General features: G+C 43.0%; 1 protein-coding gene across 4 annotated transcripts in view; it reads right to left on the bottom strand.

Annotated features, from left to right (window-relative positions):
- Positions 1-21,909, bottom strand: part of LOC119446047 (syntaxin-like) — a 38,419-nt gene extending 16,510 nt beyond the window's left edge. For 2 of the 4 annotated variants that reach the window (XR_007466103.1, XM_037710371.2), the window contains exons 1-9: positions 21,177-21,908; positions 14,093-14,179; positions 11,217-11,316; positions 10,604-10,678; positions 9,631-9,707; positions 5,032-5,140; positions 3,559-3,632; positions 1,895-2,032; positions 393-503 (exon numbers count right to left, since the gene is read on the bottom strand). Coding sequence is in view for 3 of the 4 variants with exons in the window: in XM_037710371.2 (XP_037566299.1) it covers positions 393-503; positions 1,895-2,032; positions 3,559-3,632; positions 5,032-5,140; positions 9,631-9,707; positions 10,604-10,678; positions 11,217-11,316; positions 14,093-14,179; positions 21,177-21,395 (990 nt within the window). In the remaining variant the exon portion in view is untranslated. Of the gene's footprint in view, positions 1-392; positions 504-1,894; positions 2,033-3,558; positions 3,633-5,031; positions 5,141-9,630; positions 9,708-10,603; positions 10,679-11,216; positions 11,317-14,092; positions 14,180-21,176 lie in introns of all 4 variants that reach the window. The other 2 variants (XM_049663859.1, XM_037710370.2) reach the window with 1 other exon arrangement.
- Between the last annotated feature and the right edge of the window lie 241 nt (positions 21,910-22,150).

Here is a 22,150-nt window from a genome sequence, read left to right as displayed (position 1 = left end):
ACTGAAGACTAAGCAAGCAAAAAAATAAGAACAATGAATGATAGGCTGTTACACTAACGAGCTGTAGAAGAGAATAATCGATTAAGAGACTGGATTACACAATGTGAAATCACACCTCTTATCGCTTCAAGCTCACGAAGGATTCCATAGTAAGCACAGGGGATCAACAAGAATTAAGTGAGCTTGCAGTGCTTGTATCTCCACTTTTTTTCTAGCAGGAAAATTTGCTCCATCATAGCGCTGACAATAACACTGACATCATCACCAAACTGCAGCATGACCATCATGAGCTATCTTTGTACATTTGTGTTTCGGCATTCTTCAGACTAAGTTCATGTTGGATGTAGACATAATATGAAAGGTGACAGATGACATTTTTTGATAAAACCCACCTTGCGTGCTTTACTCTGATAACGAACGGCTCGTCGTGTCTCCTGAGTGGCAGTGTCAACATAGGCTGCAGCGCTCTTCACATGGTGCTCAATGCGATCGACCATTTCTCCCTGCGAGCCGCAAAAATCAATGTGATCACACACGGACAGACATACACAGATGAAAAATATCAGCAGATTTTAACAGTTCCTGTGACTATGAACTCATTTATTGCAACAGCAGTGGGTTCTTGCAATTGTCACCGCCATCTTCTCGAGCATTACTTATTTTGTGCAATGTGCACCGCACTGTCTCTGTCCACTACAGTGTTGCCTATTGCGACCTCCGAAATACACAGAAATATGTGTAAGCACCAACAAAACAAAACAAGAAAAATGCCACCATTCCCAAAGTCTGCATGGTGAACAATACTCTGCACATACAGTCTAGCCTTGTCTTAATGAAGCCCAATCTAACACGAAAATACCATTGTTACATCCAACATTCATAAGCATATAGTCGTTCCTGGTACTGGCGATAAAAATAAGATTTACTTCGCTATATTGGTTCATTCGTTATATTTAAGTTTGTTACACTGAGACTCAACTGTGTCAGTTACTAATTGTGAAAGTTGCATGACAGCTCTATAAGTTATGCATCAACTCCCCACTGATCATTGCCACAGAGGCATGAGTTCAATTCCAAGTTGCAGCAGGAAGCAAAATTTGTTTGCTATTTCGGCATAAGAAGCTGAAGATAAGGAGGTGGCCTGATGACAACTGTGACATAATGAAAAGGAAGGAGAGATGGACATAGCAAACTCAGTTTTGCACATTTGGCTGCTGTCAGGGTAAAACACAGTTCTGTTTCAGTACATAGAAAAGTCACATGATAAAACCAGCAATCACACCAGGCAACTGCATATTTTTTTAGTAGCCTTCCATGCTACTGAAAAGGGCAAACAGTTAAGGCTCGCTTCTAATCGAAAGTAGCCTGCGCACCAGCCAGCGCTAGTTGGAATGCGCCATGTCACACATGCTGTTGATATGCACCATTTTTATAGCCGAACGTCACCTGACCACAACTGAAGTCAAGAACGGTGCAATGGATGGATAAATGCTATGCGCAGTCTTTCAAATTAGAGTGTCAGTGCACACTGGCCCATCTAATGTGTTTTAACCTACTATCATGCTTTGCGCGACTGCAGCAACTACTTTGCATGGCTTCGCCACTGCTAATGACCGTAGTGGCATTCACAAACTGATGCGCGCAAGGGTTCCCGATCATTCTCCGTAATGCAAGCATTGTAGCCCGATGCGAGATATAGCACGTTCTATCTATAGTTGTCGGTGCCGCTGGCACGCGTTGACGGACAGCCATTATGACGGCCGTGCCGCACCGGTCTATAATGTGGTCACCTCTCCCCGACGTGATGTGACGCCTTTGAGCGCATAAGTGCATGAATGTTACATTGGGCTATAAACAAGCCTTTAGCATCTGGCCAAAGTGAAGATGGCCATACCTGGCTTTCCACCAGCATGGCCATGTCCATGAACATGTCGTGAAGCTCCCGGATGCTCTTCTCCAGCTTGATGATGTCGTGGTGGCGGGCTTCGATTTCCGCCAGTGTCTGCCTGGCCTTCTGAGTCTCCATCACAATCTGCGGGCAACACCAGTGGTTGGGGCATCACAATTAACACACCACTTTTTTTTATTCACACAGACAACACTTGTTGCAGAATCCACAGGTAGATTTTTGTAGCTCTCTGTCACACCTTGTGGTCCCACGGTAAAATGGAAGAAAATTCTGGTAGCAGATGTAGCTGATCAGCAAAGGTCACGAATAGAAGATTGAAATTCTAGAATTCCCGCGACTGTCTAAGCCATGCTTGAATTATGATTGGTATAAAGATCACTCTTACCAACAGGAAGCTGAGTATTTAAACAAATTTTGTAGAGGAACCATCTCACTTATTTTGGGCAATTTTTTAACTTGCACAACTACAGCTCCAGCCTTATTTTAACACAGCTTTCCGTTTCATTTCTGTGTTCCTTGTCTCCTGCAGTAATAAATTCTTTGTTATTTGAGCTTGACAGATGAATTAAGCCAAGTTACAGGAATCTCACACGCTACTCTGTCAGCCTCTTGGAGTTCTGTGAAAAACCAATTAATATATAAGAGCCAAGCTAATGCCTGCACCACACAGAGATGGTCAACACACTAAGTTTCAAAGCATATGTGTAATTAGCATGATACCTGCACAGAAAGTTGACTTCAATACCACAAGGTTGCCAGCCGAGCCACACTTATTACTTTTTTACAGCTAATGTTAAACAAAAGACAGTAATCAAAACTAAAAACAGAGTTTAAGAAAGGTACAAAAGCTAACGGCACACAATGCCTGGCAAGGACTCCTCGATATGTACAAACATCTTAGACATTATCCAATGAATGGTAAACGAGTATGAGCAGTCTCACACATCTGGAGCCATATAAGGCTATTAACTGCTCGAGCAAGTACTTCAGGTTTTCTTTTGAGGAGAGCAGTGTCTAAAACAAGATGGTACAGTTCTCCGCAATGCACACAAAGTCACACAGCAATGCATTACCATCCGCTTCTTCTCAATTGCTTTTATAACTATGGAACAGCTAGCGCTGCCTTATTTTCTATGTCTTTTGCCAGGAAAGCACCTTGTGTGGCGCACTGATGAAAGCATCAATGATGACAACTACAGGGCTGCGGAAGCCACAACAAACGTACCTGTTATTCGTGGCCAGTAGTGAGCATAACAACAACAGAGTATGCAGAAGCATCAGCCAGAATACTTAGATATTCTATAGGGCCACAGGTGGCAAACAGACATTTTTAACTATGCCCGAGAGGCCCAGCAAGTGTAGAAAGTTGTGCACGTAGCAAATTCAGTAGATATGTACATCAACGCAGCAGAAATGTCAGCTCGTAAGGACTACACTAACCACAAACAGCGCACAGTCACATAATTGAACCACTTCATTCCTCGTCCCATTATTGCCCTCTCTCGTGCACGTACTTGATGAGCCACGCCGTGCACAATCCTAATCTCTCTGAACAGTCTTTCAGAATTAATCAGTTCTGCGACCAGAAGCTTTGCATCTAACCAAACTTAAAAAGGTGTAGATAAAAAAAAAATCTAAGCAGTACTTACTCCCTGAGTGAATATGGCTGGATTCCCACTTTCGAGCATCTCTTCAATTTCTTCGTCTGTAGTCATTTTCCCCGCTGAAAAATGAAGAGAAGATTTTCGATCTGGCTCATTGCACCTAATACCAGGGGTACGACTAGTACAGAAGCTAATAATATATTTTATTATGATAAGAAATTAAAACAGCAGTACTGGATTTGATCAGTGACTATAACCGGAAGCAGGCCTCAACATCAAAACATTTCAACCAACTCAATTCCAAAAGATTCTGTTCTTTCTTCATAGAAAGGGCTTCACCCAGAAAAGGCTGCTCAAGCAGACCTATCTCAGGACGAGTTTCCATTTGCCACTACTGCCACAAAAGTAGCCCCTACCAGCAGTTCTTAGCAGTCTACACAGCACAACATAGCCACTGAGCCGTCTTTGCACATCTAACAAGTGGTATATGAGCTGCACTTATAATCACCCCAAGCAGTGCTTGTAGCAACCTTTGCAAAAAGTTTCAAGGGTCTTCAAGGACTTCAAGGCCCCGAGGAAGCATTTTCAAGAATTACAACATAAAAACAAAGCACTGTCTTACGACAAGGAAATATTTATTTGTTGCATGCACACGGAATAAAAGAATGTAAGCAATAGCATGGTTTAGGGTTGTGCTGAATGCATCTGAGAACACTGGTGTGATGAGCGCACCAACGACGCAGCAGGTGTCACGCCTTGATTGCACACGAGATGAGATCGAAGGAAAACTGTCGCCATTGGTCAGCCCCCGCCCAAAGAAACAATTACATAAATTTAGCTTGATGTTCACCACAGTGTATTATGCACACAGCTGTTCAGTGGGAATGCTAATGTGTGTGTGCACAGTGCTCATGCCAGCAGCGGAAGTCAGAATGCTGCGCCCTGGCTCTGGCAGAGTTGACTGTGCGGAGTGAGACGGCGCGTCCACCTGGCTTCGGCGCTTTTGGAGCCAAACACACTTCGCATCTCTGGAAGCCTTCTCATCCTTCACATGCAGGCCGCGCATGCGTCATCGACAGAAGGACAGCACGACAATAACGCCAACAGCACAAACGTGTCTCAAGCGCCTGTATAATCGCTACTGGAATAAAAATGCTCGCTTAGCCTTGCTTACATAAGCCATCGCCGGCCAGTATAAACAAGAGGTTTGATCCCTACCACGAAGACGGTAAGAGGACCAGATTGGCTTGGTTCTCCGTTAGCATAAACCTTGTGGTCCGATACAAAAATAAAATCCACTAAGCAAAAATTTAAAAATGTTTAATCTGGTAAAATTTGTAAGGCCTTTCAAGGTCAAGGTCTTGGAAATGGAAGTTTCATGTTCAGGGTTTTTCAAGGACCACTATCAACCTTGAGCACAAGTCAAATGAAGGTGACAATCAATGTGTGGGTATAGAACAGTATTCTGAAGCCAACAACACAAGCGCAAAGAATCTGTCACACATAGTTTTTACTCACTGATCTCCAGCTGTCGCCTGATGCGGTCCTTACACCGCTCACGGTAGTCATTTTGGATCTTGTTGTACTCTGTCATGACTTCGACAAACTTGCGAGACAGTGTCGAATGCTGTGTCACGAAAAATGAGCCGGTCAGTGACACATGCACGGCATCCACTGAAGCGTCATGTCATCCATGTCAGCGTGACTATGACAAACATGTTTATACAAAAACGAAAACAATAGAAAGAAAGGTGCTAAGCTCATTTCAAATGATCACTTAAATATATGCTATTAAATCTCCTTCATGAAATAAACTTAAAACTTGTCATAAGACTGAGCACATAGATAAATATGTGTCTCGGAGGAATTTTGCTTGCTTAGTATTCAAATAGCAAACTGCTTGCTGCTTCAGCACAGCAGTGGTAATTAGGTGTGCCATCACAAGAAACAATAATAACTGCTTTTAGGTCGCAAAACACCCATAGATAAGCAGCAGCAAATTAGCATTGCCAACAGGGAGCATATAGCTACCTTACCTTATCTCAGAAAAGCAATGCCATTGTGTTTTGCGCATTAATTATAGATTTTTTGCATAAGATGTCTGAATAGACATGAGAAATTCAGTTACACTGAAGCAATGAGCATGTCCTTTCACCATCAGGCACCAGTGCTTGCAATAAAAAATCACAAGCTCTGCAGCTGCCCGTCATTTCTGGATCCATGGCATTCTCTATAACACGGTGTGAAGGACCAGAAACGGCCGTGGTAAACACGGCAACAGAGAAACAGTCTTAAAAGGACACAAAAGGCAAACATCAATTCAAGCTATATTGAGTGCTCCGAGCGTGTCTGAAGTGTAACTGTTATAGAAAAGAGAATTTATGCTAGCAGCAAGGAAGTTGCATCAACATGGAATGTGACTGGTGCCACCACAGTGAAGATACGGAATGAACACCCACAACATCTTATATCCTACATATAACCCCTAAATGCTAGCCAAGCGCTGACGATAAGATAACTATGCTGCATTTGAACATCAAAGAAAACTAAGCCTGTCCAATTTTATGGCACCTTCCCATGGAAAAACTCTCGGCTGCTAGCTCTTCAAACAATTCTATGTTGGTGATGTATAACACCCTCTTTGCACAGTACACTGTTTCACCAATGACAACAGTGCCTGGCAAAGGAAAATATCTCACTAGTGCAACACAGAAATTGATGACTTAGATCTACCTGTCTCTTAGTGATCTCTTAGTCTGCGAGAAACACGACCTCTTTAATTCCAATTTCCTCGGCAACGTACTAAGTCATCTCTTTGAACATAACAATTGCCGAGAGGTTATGAAGACACGTAGCTCGAGCTAGACTTAACATTTGCCTTTAGTGTCCTCGAGAGAGCTTCCGTCTACACTACGGCGTCACCATGCTCGCGGAATATTGCTTGCACTAAAATGCACCACGCCAAGCAACTACTCTCGCAGCATGAGCAAATGCACATGAGTCAAGTCAAGCAGGAAAAGCATTGCAGGCAAGTCAAACGTTTCTCTGTTTCGTAAGCCCCCGCTTGTCAGGTCAGAGAAAAAAACATCTGCCCCCACTGTGCTTCCCTTGGGCAGAGAGGTGAGGATTCTCTCGTGTCTTTTCCACGAAACCAAAGTTATCCGCAGACGAGCAGTTGCACCAACTTCAAATTTCTGCGACTTCAATGTGTGGCAGGACAACCATCCCCTTGTGTCTAAGACAGGTGTGCTGTTTCGGTTTTGCAAAAGGAAGGTGGCTGTCATCATGCACCTGGTTAGTGAACAGCCCTTACCTCTTCCACTAACTTACATCTGTCAACAGAACTTTTTCCTATACTGAATTAATAAACACAACTATAATAGGGCTTTATGTCCCAAAGATACACACTAACCTAATGGAAACACCATAGTGGAAAACTCCGCCATAACTTTGGCTCCCTGAAGGTATTTATTTACTTTGCATCAAACTACAAGTGTGCAAGCTCTTTTCAAATCTGGTTCCTTCCAAATGCGCCCCCTTTAGAATGTAAAAGTAGGGCGATCGAGCACAAGAGCACATATTTAAAGGCAGAAGGCCAGTTTCAGAGAGAGAAAGAGAGTGGCAGGTGTCCAATGATTTCGTTTTCCTTGAGGCCCATGCACACGTGGCCTGGACAACTCCCTTTCCACTCTCACAATGTTTCATTCAATATGTGCGTGTTGGCTGTCGGGCTGTGTTCAACATCCAACACGCAATCTCGAGTGAGTGAAATGTTCACTGAGTGGCAAATGTCGTGTGACCCTACGGTATAGCAGCTGGAGTCCATGACAAGCACTCACAGCCTCATTATGATGGTGACAGCCTGGCAGTACGTGTACAGTAGATAAGGTGATAACACGGGTAACAGCCAACTGAATTATTTTATGGCACTCATTGTCATGAGGTAAGCATAAAATTAAAATTATAGTCTGGCTTTATTTTACTTTTCTTTACATTATGAGATGGTTTATACCTAAAAGATTTTTTTCACAAACAACAATGAATTCCTCTAGGTATTCAGTGGAGTTGCTGGACTGTACTATGATATTATTACTCATGGCAGCTGAACCCAACATTACATCTGAGAGAAGTGAACTGTGTAAGTGCCCCTTGATGGGTGAGTGAGAAAGCTGGCTTTTTTTGTGAGGTTCTCTTCAAGTGGTACTTGAGAATTAACTAAAAATGAAAAAAAAAAAGAAGACTGCAACACAAACCAAGAAAGAAGCAGTACTTGGCAGTAGAAGAATAAGCACAAGAAAGAACCCCAAGGCACACCATGCAGAGATAGAAATGCGCAAATTTCTCACATTGCAAAAAAAGAATAAACTGCAAACCTAGTCGAATGCTGCAGGCTGAGAGAAAAGGTCGCAACATGCAAGCGAAAGGCAGAAAGAGAGATATAGATAGATTTACGAGGCCAAGCAAGACCAGCCCAGACGTATTGCAAGAAGTCAAGAGCGAAAAAAGTGAGGTAGAGAGAAAAACAAGAGGCAGAGAGAGAGAGAGGATGAGAAAAAGACCTGTCTCCTGAAGGGTGCGCTTTTCCCCCACAGTGCCCACGCACACACTCCTGAAAGCCACGAACGGTCAAGCATTGAGAGCAGCAGAAAGAATGATGACGAACAGCATGAAAACTAAAACAAAAGCTACGCCACTCTGTTAACTCCCCGAGAACATTGTGTCCTGCAGGGGGCGCTGCATGTATACACCTCTTGAGCAGAGTTACTGTATATGGTTCCCTTTTATATGGAGCCATAAATAGTGACTTTACTGTTAGGTAACATGCAAGTAGCTCGCCACGCTAGGTGACTATATGTCGCCACCTAATTCAAAGCGGATGCCATTATTAGTGATAATAATCATCATAATCAGTTAAACATCTCACTGATGGCTCCCTCACATGGCTAAAGGTCGTACATCACGAACACTACGGAGCAAAGTGTATGGACCACAGGTTCAGCAAAAAAAGTATTTTTACATTACATCTGCAGTGTAAGATTCACGACTGCAGAGCTGAGTTCACATGGTCCAGTTCAGTGCGCGATAAACAATTTCAGAATACATCTAGCTGGGCAGAAAAAAGTAATAAATCTGTTTGTTTTTTTTTTGCAGAACCATCGGCCCCTGTACTCTTGATCACGCAAGCTACGACACCTGTGATTGCCCTGAGCCTGACCATTGTGGCCATTTCCAGTTTAACTGTAATTTGTCTATTTTGCATGCTTCCAATTTCTCTTTTGAAGGAGACAATGGCTGAAACTAGATACAATTTAGTGCGTCTTCCAGAAAAAGACATCACTGTGTGGTATATTGCCTAGATGCATCATTACCAAAGCAATTCTGCCATTTCATCATAAAACCAGAGGTCGCCAGTACCAGTTCCCATGGTAAGCGTAACCACAACTCATGAGACAATTACATATGAGAGAACCACAAATTTTACACATTCCAAAAGCATCTACAGTGGCTAGACAAATGTTTCATTCAAACCTCCTGTGAAGCATTGATACACAGCAGTCACCAAAATGCCACTGCATGCAAACATACTAAGACATTTACGCACATTCTTGTAAAGTGTCACAGAGGCTGTGGGATAAAAAATTTAGCTCAACTTTCAGCCACACCTAAAGACTTGCAATAAAAAATATATTTATTCTATCAATTACAATAAAGTAAACAAATAGACATTAGTTAAGCTCTCAACCAAATTCTCAAACTCTGGCATATATGAAAAGTACAAGAAAGCCTGAACGTGACTTTCACATAACAGTTAAATTATGCCAGCAAGTAAAATAAACTTTAAACTTCACTTATGCAAAGCTCACACATATTTACCAAATTTTCGCTGCCTAGGGTACACGGCAAAAGTATTGCCTCAAAGGTCACAATGATTACCGTCAATTTCACACTCTACATCTAACTGCATACTAAAGCACCTAAGTGAATGTTTCCTCATTGAATTAAACTGCATAACTACGATAGATACAGCCCTCAGTAAGCCTTGTGATATCATAGGTTCAAATAATGTCAAAGTGCTTCTATTTAAACACAGCTTTAAAGGATGACTCAGAAGCTCACCTGTGTTTTTCGTATCCTGAGTTCTGCTGACCTGTTCCCGATTAATTGGTCCTCTTGGTCAATATTTTGTTGCATCACTGTTTTTTAAAAGAAGAGTTCAACTGAAAAACGCACTGTCCCAAATCCATCGCAAAATAAAACAAGACCATTCTGCATTTTCAAGTTTCACAAACGATGCATTTCATGTCAGCACTACGCCAAATCGCTGCCACACGGCTTATCGCCAACAGCTAAGATAAAAAAAAAAAACATACCTGCTAACCTGCCAGCTTTAATATTTGTAAAATTCCACTCACTGAGGGACAGGGGGAAGGGGGAGTGTAGAGCGCATTTTTTTTATAGCTTGCTGCAAACGTACACCTTATCAGAAATACATACACATTTTAATTAGGGTGATTTATTAAACTTTACTAAACTTGCTCGAAGGAAGTATACCTTCTTGCCTACTTTCACTGTGCATAGGAAGACTACCAAAAAACGGTCCGGGGACCTATAAAGGATACATTTTCGCTAAAATAATTTTTCTTTTAAAACTTGATGCAACATTAGTAAAATAATAAAATGAGCACAAAATTGAAATTCAAGTTTATGAAATATCTGAGGTATGAACAATGTAAATTTTTGCCTGTTGCTGTGTGATGCCTGACAAACTATGACGAAAATCTAAAGATGTTGAACACTAACTATCACTGAAAGCAAATAAGTAGAGACATTTTCGACGCAGGGTTACATCTCGGAGTTGGCTGTTTGAGTAGTTGGTACACGGTGTTTAGAAAATAACTGGAGCAAGAATATTTGATGAGAAAGACCAACAAAAATTTCTGCTCTAAATAATTTACATCAAAGGCATCAGGCACACAGACGATTACAAACTAAAGGAACCTTTACTAAGAGCCACTACAAGTGCAAAAAGAAGAGGAAAAAAAAAAAACTAGAAATAAAAATGTGAAAAAAAAATGAAAAGTGAACATACTTTTCAGCTTCATTCTCACTTTATTCGCAATTCTCTTAACATCCGCCATCAGTTCCTCCAAGTCCTGTTTCATTTCTACATGAAAGAGAAAGATGATTAGTGAAATGTATTACTGTTTGTATAACGCAAGAAAACTGTTTCAATTTCCAAAAACTGTTCAAATTAACATTTCTGGTGTCATTTGGTATGTGGTCTTTCTGTCTTTTTTTGTCTTTTTTTTCTTTCCTCTATACCTCCATTTTTTTAGTGTAGAAGTCGCGTAACATTACAAAGTCATATTAAAAACTTTAGTTAGCAGTGTGTGCATGCATTCTGTTCTCATTTTGCAAATAGTAGTCCCGGTTAAATGAAAAAATAATAATAAAAATAAAAAGTATGCCAGCTGAAATTGCAGAGAGTGTTTATTTACTGAGGTTTTGCTTATCTGTAGTTCATTGGAGTTGCCCATTGTGTTTGTACTTGAGTGACAGCTGCATCTTTTCAGGCATGTTCTTGTTTGATTCAATTAATTTTTATCACGCTTCCTTCCTGCTCCAAGACATTGTTGTACTTGGAGCGGAGCCAATGAATGAGACTTGCAAATGACCAACGCCATGCAAGTACGTCAACTTACTTTCGTCCTGAAGCGGCGACGACAGTATTGCACTGTGCTTCCTCTTCATTTCAATGACTATCTTTTCAATCTTTTCGATGTTCTGCCCAACCTCTTCCACCTGAAAGAGGAAATGCAGACATTGCTCGTCGTGCTTAACAGCATGCAAGCACTGTAAGTAGGACAATGAGATTCTTAGCTAATACGGGCACACTGTAAAGGTTGCGAATCAACAGCTGACGTCGAACCTTGTCATGGCATCGTCACAAGTTTGTCACACACAAAAAATTTTAAAAAAGAATAAAAAAAGAAAATACAGTGTCCTCTCTGTCTGCCAATGTGGTCTATATTGCACCATAAACCTGTGAAGTTGTGAATCAATTTCAACATGAACACGAAAAATTCTTTGCACCATGATATCTCACTCTAGAGGTTTAAATGTAAGTTCAGAATGCTATTTTGGAAATATTTAGAAGTACTGAAACCTTCTTTTACCTTCATGGCAATAGCCAGCACAAAAAATGTTAACACTACTAATTTAACATAAAATGTTCACAGGTAACATAACTTGGGCGTGACCAGACAACTAAAAATTCTCATTAAAAAGAAATATATGTTATCTATTTGCAGCCCTCAAGTTGAATGTCAACTTGGTTTTAATAAATACTTGTAGAGAAATAAAGTGAATGTTGCCATCACATACTGTTCTCAGTTGATTGCGTGATGTCTGTAATTTGAGCATTTATTACCGGTTGCTTTCTGAGCACAATATTAGACAGTTTTAGCAGAACGCCGCTTATGCTCCGCTCTGCTCAGATTTCACGCTCTGAGATACTGCAGGGAACTGCGTAGATTTCGCGTTTGATAAGCACGTCTTGCCGAGAGGCCCGCGACGCGCTATCAACTCAGCTGCAAATCGACGAAGAGCCCAAGTAGACACGCTGTCATGCTCCGCTCAGTCGGCTTTGTAGCGGAGCGAGGGATGCGGTCTTCGTTCCGCTGCTGGTATGACCGTTGTGCGCAAGCGCAATAGCGTTCCCGCTAAGCGGTTGTGTGGCATTTGCTAGCATATGCCGGTCTGTGCGGGGCGGACAGCAAGTGTTCAGCTAAAACACTCTATTTATTCTGAAGAAAGCAAATATAAAATATGTCCTAATTCTTATCACCCTTTTTCATGGAATGAATTCTGAATAAAAAAAAATTAAAATAAATAACTCACAAGCATGGCACATTACGCATATTTACATTAGTTTGTGCCTCGATTTTCCAGGAGTTTATTACCTGTCAATGATGGACTGTCTTAAACTAAGCCCCAATTCTGTGCTAGTGATGTGCTGGGCGGGTATTTTGTAGCGATGCCTTTCCCGTGCTAATGCTTTTTCGCGCTTATCGCGCTTTGTCAGTGGTCGGAGCGATGGTCCGCTCGCGTTATCAACGGGATCAGCCGGCCGTGAGCGGTGGATGATAAGACTAGTATAGAATAAGTCCATAAAGCAGCGCTACAAAATACCGGCCCTGACTGTCTCGTGGCACATAACCTTTTGTTACAATTTGACACAAACATAAGCTGGTCATTGCAAATCGTGAACTGCAAGTTCATCATTGACTTCATAAATGTAGTGCAAAAAAAAACAAGGGCAAAAAAGAGAGATAGAACCAAACGTGCTGCTACGTGTGTCTGCACCTCTTTTTTGATCCTTTTTTTTTCCCCCGCGTGCTAAGGTGTACCAACTTGCACAAACCGCCACACTTTGTGAACTATATTTCATCACTGAAGCTGCACTGTAAAAAAAAAAAAAAAAAATACTGATGGCAAAAATGGAGTCACAGGAAAGTTGCATAGCAACAAAGGAGCATCTTAGGACAGTTGAGACAAAATATTTTATGGGAGAAATATCATCACAAGTGGTTTTGACAGCTTTTCAAAGTCACATCTGCTTCAGATAGGCCATGTTGTGCATATGCTATCAGGCAGATAAAATCATTTTTTCATCTATTTCTACAAATAATGCAAACTGCTGTACACAGTTCCGATACGGAGTCAAACTAGCTTATAAAAATGCAATATTCTTTTGACTGTTGTTCGCTAATTGGTCCAACATGCAGTTGGACAACAGAAGCCACCACTGGGGACAGCTGTTGAATGTAGGGCTATCTATGAGCGAACAAACTTAAGCTGGAGTTTCATCATGACCCTGGTGACAGTTTCATGCAGTCAATCTAAGTTTAGCATTTCCAATATAGACATGATACCTAACAACTGTGACTAATATAATCACTCATCTGTCACTAAGTGAAATAATTAGATGCTCAGAGCAAAAAGACTACATGAGAAGGCCGAGAAACCTGCCATCATTTAATTGCGCCACAGCAGACTACACTAAATAAACTACTGTGACAAATCGGCGACATCAATTTGCTACCAATGCAACTGGGAAGTTCAGAAACATTGCGAACTTTGAAAGGAACCCCTCTAGTTTGAGTTGAATGGCAGTGCGCTCCAGCCTGCCAACTGCCTGACAGACAAGCCAGACTAGACTGAAACAAGTCAATCGGCCTCGTGTCAAATTCCGCAACAAAAACTGCGATCATGCGAGCTTCACTTCGTTCATCACAGTAATATATGTGGCTTATGTCAATCATGTGGTCATTTCAACATTACACAACCCATTTCAGGACTGTCCCTGTTGAAAGCGTAACGGAATCATGTCATATGAGATCCGTGACTGAGTCCGTGACTGCCTCACTTGTTCCTAGCAAACCCCGCTATGCTTTGCATGTGGGAAGACTGTGACATTACTGTGTGATACGTCAATGTGACACGTCAATGTGACACGTCAGCTGTGTGCTGCCGGGCCTTTCAGGGCCCCATAGAAAGGAGCAGGAAAGAACGTCACCTCCGCAAAGAACTCCTCCATAAATGTGGGAGGAGTCTCCAGCGTGACAGCCACATCTCCGTCCAAGTCATCTTCATCTGCCTGGGCCTGCGACACATTTAGGAGCCTTGATAAGTCCAAGGTTTGGCAAAGGCCTATGTCGTCAGTATATAAAAGCATATGACACAAATAATAAGTGACAACTACTCAAACAAATGTCCTTGCAGTTCCCATGTGGGAGCTTTTCTCACAATAATTCTCTCTATACTTGGACAAATGTGACTGCACCAGTGTGCCATGATCTATATCTTAGCCTCGCCTCTCGATCATCATGCTGGTTAGATAACCACTTCACCTTTGCACACCCTCTCCCCAAGCGTAGGGTAGCCAACCGGGCACGTCCTTGGTTAACCTCCCTACCTTTTGCACACATTTATGGAGATACTAATGCTTTCAGCTGCATGCAATAGACTCCCATTAAGACAAACTCCAATGTATCCAGAAAGCCTGTTCATCTAATTAAAAATCCGTGTTAACAGAAGTCAAAGAAATATTCCAAGTTCTCCCAAGTATTACAAAAAGGCACATGCAAGAAAAAGAAAAATTTTTTGCACTTGCATGATTCAAAGCATTGATTTACGTACTTGTATTTGGGCCACTCAGTAAATTTTGCTTGCTGGTGCTTTGCAAATCTGTGTATTATCTCGAAAGCGACACTTCAGCTAGCTTGCCCAAAATATCCTTCTGCGACCTCATGTTGAAACAATGTGCCAAAGTATTCTGGGCATCATCAGCTACATCATCTGTGAGCGCCACTTGTTCTTGTGGCACATCAGCAGTGTCAACACCATTGTTATCAGCCTGCAAAGGCATTTCAAGGACCTCCTCATTAATGTTTCATGGCGTCAGCCCTGCATGTTTCCACATCATAGTCAACACTGGCCTAGATTATGTCCTCAGAAATGCCATCTGCTTTTGCAGAGCAAGGAGGTTACTCTGGGCCTGTCGCTCAGCCAAGTAGCAAGAAGCAGCGACGTCGATGGAAGTTCTATCTAACTGATTGATTTCATGTAAAGTAATCTTTTCTGTAAAAAAAAAAAAAAAAAAAAAAAAAAAAAAATCTGGGTTCTTTTAGTGATTATGTTCAAACAAAATTACCGTCTTATTTTCCCAATACTATTTTTACCCTATTAAGCATGCATGCTTTTATGAGGGGGAAAATGTCACCTGTCACTAAAGGTGTACGCCTCCTAACTGAACTTGCCCTATTACACTAGAGCAAGAAGCTTAGCTCAGAAGAAAATTTATGCATAGGAAACAGAGAATTAGATGGGACAAACCAGCGATGGTTTGTCCTGTTCACTTTTGCGTCTTCTGTGTATGTATGTACAATCTTGTGTGTTGTCTCCGTTTGGCAACAAAGGGTTGTGCTCAGGCAGTGCATTACGAGGCATACCAAGGCATTACGAGGCTTAAAGGACACGTTACATGGTTTGGGCAATGCAAACAAACAAGCACATGTGCACAGATAATGCAGTGCCGATCGTGCCTGCTAATTTTATGCCAACATACTTCGTGAAAACGGCTGAAGACTGAAATCTGTGCACCTTTTTCTCTGAGCAGCCATTCTTCTCACGCAGAGACATAGTTAACACCCCACATCACACTTCCTGCCTGCAGCGCATACATAGCTAGCAACAATGCAAACTCAGGTCTTCCTGTGAAGTGCAGAGCATGTAAAACCGCCAGTGAAAATGCCACGCACATTCAGGAAAGAAGCAGAAAAAAGGAAGCAGAGCTAGGTTGTGTCTAGTGCTTTGGCATTTTCAAGTTCCCTTATTTTTCCAGGTGTTCCCCAACTGCTTCTATGAAAATTCCCCTGGCAGTCTATGACAGTAGCAATTCGAGCACAAGAAAAAAATTGTGGTTATTTGTAGCTAGTAAAGTTACTATTCTAGCCCATACTATTCAAAAAGTACTATCAGAATTGACTGGATCATGTGTCATGATATTCAACCAAACCGGTCAGGTTCAACGCTCACAAAACCAGCAGAAAAAGTACCATCATTATGCAGATTCCGTAGGACTCAGTTGAAAACTCTGTTTCCTTTTGGCACACAGATCGCTTCACCATAACCACTCTAGGTAACAATTTTCTTGATTCAAAGTAACCTGGGCATAATTGCCTGCTTTCTTGCTGAATTTCTAGAGAACTGACAAATTTCCCAGAAACTACAGGTTTTTCAGACTTTCCCTGATGGTAGACACCCTGGTTGTGCCAAACTTGAAATGGGTTGTGAACTCCAATATAGGAGAATGCAGGAAAAGGCTGTCGCGTGCCAGTGCCGACAGATGAATTTTGATTTGATTGATTCACTGAGTTCAACGTTCCAAAAGTGACGCTGGGGCTATGAGAGACACTGTAGTGAATTTGACCACCCGATTTTTTTTTTTTTTTTATGTGTGCCTAAATCTAAGAACTTGAGCATTTTTTGCACCTCGCCTCCATCGAAATGTGTCCGCTGTGGCCGGAAATCAAACTACATGACCTCGTGCTCAACGATACACCGCCAATAATTACCGCGCTGATATGTTGTGTGCCGAGAGGGGAAACAAGAGAGGGCCTCCGCTGCGAGTAGGGTGGCCCGCCTCACCCCATGGCCTCGCAACGTTTCACTTGCTTCTCTCTCCGCTACTGCTAATCTCCTTCAGGCCTTATGGAGTACAGCACTCCCTGGATACTGCTTTATAATAAGACTGATACTTGCACTAGCTGGTTATAAACATTTATAGCGCTAGCGGACGAGGACGGAAGGAAGACGTTGGCAACGCAATGCGCTATCAATGTCTTCCTTCCGTCCTCATCCGCTGGCGTTTAAATTTTTTTCCAAGTTAAGAGTACCAACATGCCCAACATACAGCAGTGGTTAGAAAACATGATTTGAATGGCAACACAACACATGGACACGACGCAGTAAATGGGGACCATGAGAAGTGGCCCCTCTCCTCTGTGTTACATCCATGTTTTGCACTGCCGTGCAAACAGTGCTTTATACCTCCGAGTGTAGAAACACAATTTTCAACAGGATTAGGTGAGGAATTAGGTGAGCATTTCCTCTAAAGGAAAGTGCCACATTCAATATTTTTGCAATCATAGCAGCTTAAATTTGGAACCGACGACTGCAGCCTAACTTTCATTACTAGGTATCTGGCTGAAGCGCTATATCCAAGGATTGACTTCTGGCCTTGTTGGTGCGACATCTTTGATATAGTGTTTTATCGTGGAAACTTTTTCACACGGTCACAGGAAGGGACACACAAAAGTGCTAACTTTCAACAGAATATTTATATGGAACCCGGATCACTATTTATATGCCATGCAACAACTCAGGCATGCGCAAACAGAGATGCATCATGATACGACAATTCTTTCTTGTTATAGATAGTGAAGACGAGCTAACACAATCTTGGCCTAGCTTCTCAATAGTTTCAGCTTCAGTTATCGGACACGTTATTTTTTCTTTGTCCTTGCACACAACGAAACATTCTTGGAAAAGAGGCAGGCAATCACATGGGCTGCAGTGGGCTGCTAAGCAGCCATTACCACATTTCTTTACGTTGTTGCAGTGCTCTCCAAGCCGGTCGTTTAGAGATCGCCTGGTTTGCCCGTGTAGTGTCTACCCCACGATAGTGGTATCTGGCGTACAACGCCTTCTTTTCAGGATACAAACCGTGTTCTATGGTTCTTGTCACAGCCTACCCTTAATTCAACAACTGGGTTGCTGCTCTTGCATAGTTTTCTCAGCTTGTTCGGGGCAGTGAAAACCATGCTTACATTTGCCCGAGCACCCACATTTTTTGTGTTGTGGGATATTTTGTGCAAGTATGGCACAGTGGCAAACTTTCTTTGGCCGTCGAAGACACCTGTTTTGTAGGCCTGCCAAGCTGGAAGGTCGTTTCCCCGACGACCATTCTGGTATCAGCTCAGGAAATGACCTTCCAGCTGTTACACAAGTTAAACCTCAATATAATAGGCAGTTTACTTATTATATTGAAATTTCGTTATATGTAAATTCGACGTTTTATGGAAGCAAGTACAGTCGCCAACGAATTCTTCTTAGCCGGAAGGGGCTGCAAAATTTTTCGACTTATTGGATAGTCGGAAAAAACTAATTTCAATGAGAAATTAAAAAAAATCATTCTAATTATTCAATTTGAGAGTAGGCAACCAAAACACGATTTCATGCCGTGCACGTCGACGATATCTTCACAACGGCGGTACAAAGCGAAGCCTGTGACGCTTTCGCGTCCACTCCGTCTCCGTGGCTGATAGTGCTATCATGAAAATTAAGCGCAGGCAGAGGGGAGCGAATGGCTCGTTTGCCTCTCGCTCCAACGCATCTCCGAAACTCGAGATTATGCAACCTCCAGCACTAAAAGCAAGGGAAGGCAGCGCACATAAGATCGTGGTCATCTCGGCTAGCCGCGGTTGCCTCCAAGATGGAGCGCGGCCCGCCATGCGCAGCCGTGTCTGCAGGCTAGAGGAGGACACGCGCTCACCGCCGCCTCGCTACCGCTGCTCGCGCAAGAGACGGCGAGCATCAAGCCTGAAGCCACTGTCCTTCTCGGCTCACCCTCGCACCCACGGCATACGGCGCGCGGACGATAGGATCTTATCGCATTTAGACTTTATACGGAATATGACGGCGAGGAGTTCTGCTGCTACGCTATCGGCGGCCACTCTCTTGCACGGCTCGCGATTCGAGATGTGTATTCGCAAGCAGCAGCACTTAAATTAACCATATGCGTCCGCGGCAGTTCCCATTTATTCCGTCGGTTTTCCTTCGCGGTGGCAGTGAAAACTCGTTATATTGAAATCGTGCACAAACACTTCGTTATATTGAGGTTTAAAATACATGTTCTATGAAAAAGAAGGTATAAAAAGTTAAATACCTAATTATATGGAGAATTCCGTTATAGTAAGTTCGTTACTCCGAAGTTTAACTATATTTATTCATACGACTATAACGATCGCTTGAAGGGCACTACTGTAGGGGAAGTGTACTGCAATATGTAAATGATTATGCACAAGTATACATCGCACCGCACAGAAAAGCTAAGGACTTTGAGAAGCATTAGGAAACATGGCAATATAGCTGCAACACACACACACACACACACACACACACACACACACACACACACACACACACACACACACACACACACACACACACACACAAAAAATAGAGGGGAATTGGGAATGTTAAAAAATACGCATGGTAACAAAGGAAGCAAGTATGTAACTATACGAGTAAAAGAATGAGAGCTAAATTATGTATTTACAGATGCAAATATTACAACAATGATTCTAGAAATGAATGGGCATCAGCGGTAACAACCGCATTACCTAGGTAACGATCGAGTTCCATGACCGAATGGTGGAAGCAAAGATGATGACTGGAAAACTTTTTGCGGTATCGAAACTACTGCATTTTCCGCTCATTGTCCTTCGTCTTCAATATGCAGAATGGTGGATTAATATACATGCTGTGTAACTGCGGTCAATTTGGTCCAGAGGAGTTTGGAAAATTTTTTGACGAAGCTGAAGAGAGTCATCCCAATTGAGCGATTCTTTTCATGACGAAATGGTCAGATATCTGTTCTGAATGACTTCTATTTTTATTATTAATGTTATAGCATTGAGGTCCCAAACTTCAAAACCAAATTCCAAGATTGGGCGAAATTCTAACATGTGCAAATTTTTAGCTTCTTTCAAGTCTCGTGGCGTTTTTTTCGAAGTTTCTTTTAATATAAATTTAACATGTGTTCTAAGTTAAAAAAAAAAGAAGCTACTACTACTAGGTATTTTACGTTGTCATCGGAAATAGATATTGGGGCCAAGGAAGTATACTGATCAGAGAGAGAGAGAGAGAGAGAGAAAAACGTTTCCAGCTGAAGCGCGAATGAGGTTACATTTTGCAGCATTTACCATTTATTACGCGAGAAAGATCAGACTGCAGAGCATTTGTTGCATACAGATGTAAAGATTGAAAGAAACTTCGCTTTAATAACGTAGCAAGTTGATTCGTACGGAAGCAAAACCTTATTACTTTACACACGCAGCTAGTGCAACCGGGTTAAAATGAATACGAATAAAGGTACGTTTCAAAGCTCGTTGCACTATCGATTATAGCTCAAAGGAAGGGGCAGAAGCAAGCAGGTCAGTGCGAACAGCACTTCCAACAAGGAACAGAGAAAGGACGGTGCGGAGTAGCGGACGGAAAACACTCCCAAAGCTCATGCACACACAAAGAAACAAAGTAGACAGCGACTTTGGGTGGGGAGTCTCGGAAGAAATGCACCAGCACACACACATCAACGGACAGGGACGTTCGATCTGGCTTTTCTCGGAAACCGTACGCGTACGCGGTTCAGCGCAAAAGCACGCTCAAATGCGCGCAATCGAGCGGGCCACCAAAAGCATGCGCGAAGCCACACCGACTGCGCTGTGGCGTGGGGCGGAGCAGCAAAAGCGCAGCACAAAGACCATACGGCGGGATCCAGGCCAGCTGCAATGCGTTCGAGCGGTCGCGATGAAAAAAGAAAGTAAACAGAAACTACGCGTGGGCAAATCCAATGAAAAAAGGCCACTGGCGAAGACGGGCAAGCCCCTGCGCTCGGTGAACGCTGGTCCTACGTGCGTCGGCACCGTCGCAACTTTGGCCCTCAATGGCTAATTAAAATGTAAAAATAAGCGAACGCTCGACCAATGCGAAAGGGCAGGAAAGCATAAAAAAGATCTCTCTAGACCGTTGAGCCCGATATGATGGATGGAGGTTGCGAGTTCCATCCCCCCCCCGATCGGGTGACCCTGCCACTGAAAACGGCATCTTCTCCACTCATACGCTTGCTTAGGATAGCGTTCTCTCGCGGCACTAATCGCGCATTGAAATCTTTCGCGAGAGAGCGTCCGCGTATCATCACACTTGCGCGGAAGGGAGAGAAAAACAGCGCGCGCAACGGGGCGAAACGAGCAACAAGTGCCCTCGAGCAATGGGGGAGGGCGGCCCCACTATCCGAAAGCAATCCGAGAGAGTCGTACCGCTTTCAGCGCCGATATCCTGTCTTTGATCATGACTGATAGTTGCTGTCCGCGCTGTCTTCCACTTCGGGTAATCCACACCACTTCGAACCTAAACTGCGAAAATATCACATTTTCAGAGGAGTTCCGCCGTTCCGCTTCAGCGCTCGCTAGACGGCAACCATTACCTACGTACAGGAAGTCGGCCGTCAGCCTCTCTTTAGGATGTGACGTCACCATCGGAGCATTTCGTCACATCACCACCTGCCTTCAGCGCGCGCTTGACGCGCTCGTCTGTGCCTTTCTGGCCAGATTTTGCTTTTTCGATCGATCTTTATTCTATTAATTGAATGCCAACTCGTCCTTTATTGAGTTCCCTCCGTAACTCAGTACTTTGCGGATCCAAGCACTTTGCGGCGTGCGTAGAAATAATATCGGCTCGCAGTGCAGCTGTTGCTTGAATGCCGAAACTTGGGAATCGCCAAATGGCCGGTGTTGACGTTGGCGCGTTCCGGACAGGTCAGTTGCATGTTGCACTCATCGCAGAGCGAGCAAAGGCTAACGTGTACTCGGACGTTCTCAGGGAATTCTTCACCATTTCGTAGGTTGAGGCAGTCACGAGCGCTGGAAAAGCGTCTGGTTAATATCGTTAACGTTGCATTACGGCCGCGTCGTAAATGAATCTTTATATTCCATGCAAGCGCCTCGCTACTTACCTTATGCTTGGCTTGACACTTGGCGTTGCTTCGAGATTACATGGTCTGTTGTAGAGTTACTCTATATGCTTCCTACGGGAGCCCTGCGGGAGCATAGTAAATCTGTTGGAACTTAGTGCGCCGGAGGTCCCAGTTTCGAAACGCCTCGCACTTTCCGCGCACTCGGAGCTAAGGTCTATTCGTCACAGAATGATATGAAGTTCGATACTCTTTAAAACTTCCCTTAATTTTAACACGCGCGCAGCCACCTTCATGTGGAAGGACAATAAATGCCCGTAG

This window comes from Dermacentor silvarum, chromosome 3 (assembly GCF_013339745.2).
Source record: "Dermacentor silvarum isolate Dsil-2018 chromosome 3, BIME_Dsil_1.4, whole genome shotgun sequence".
Lineage (NCBI taxonomy): Eukaryota > Metazoa > Arthropoda > Arachnida > Ixodida > Ixodidae > Dermacentor > Dermacentor silvarum.
This window is presented reverse-complemented; position numbering and strand designations above follow the sequence as displayed.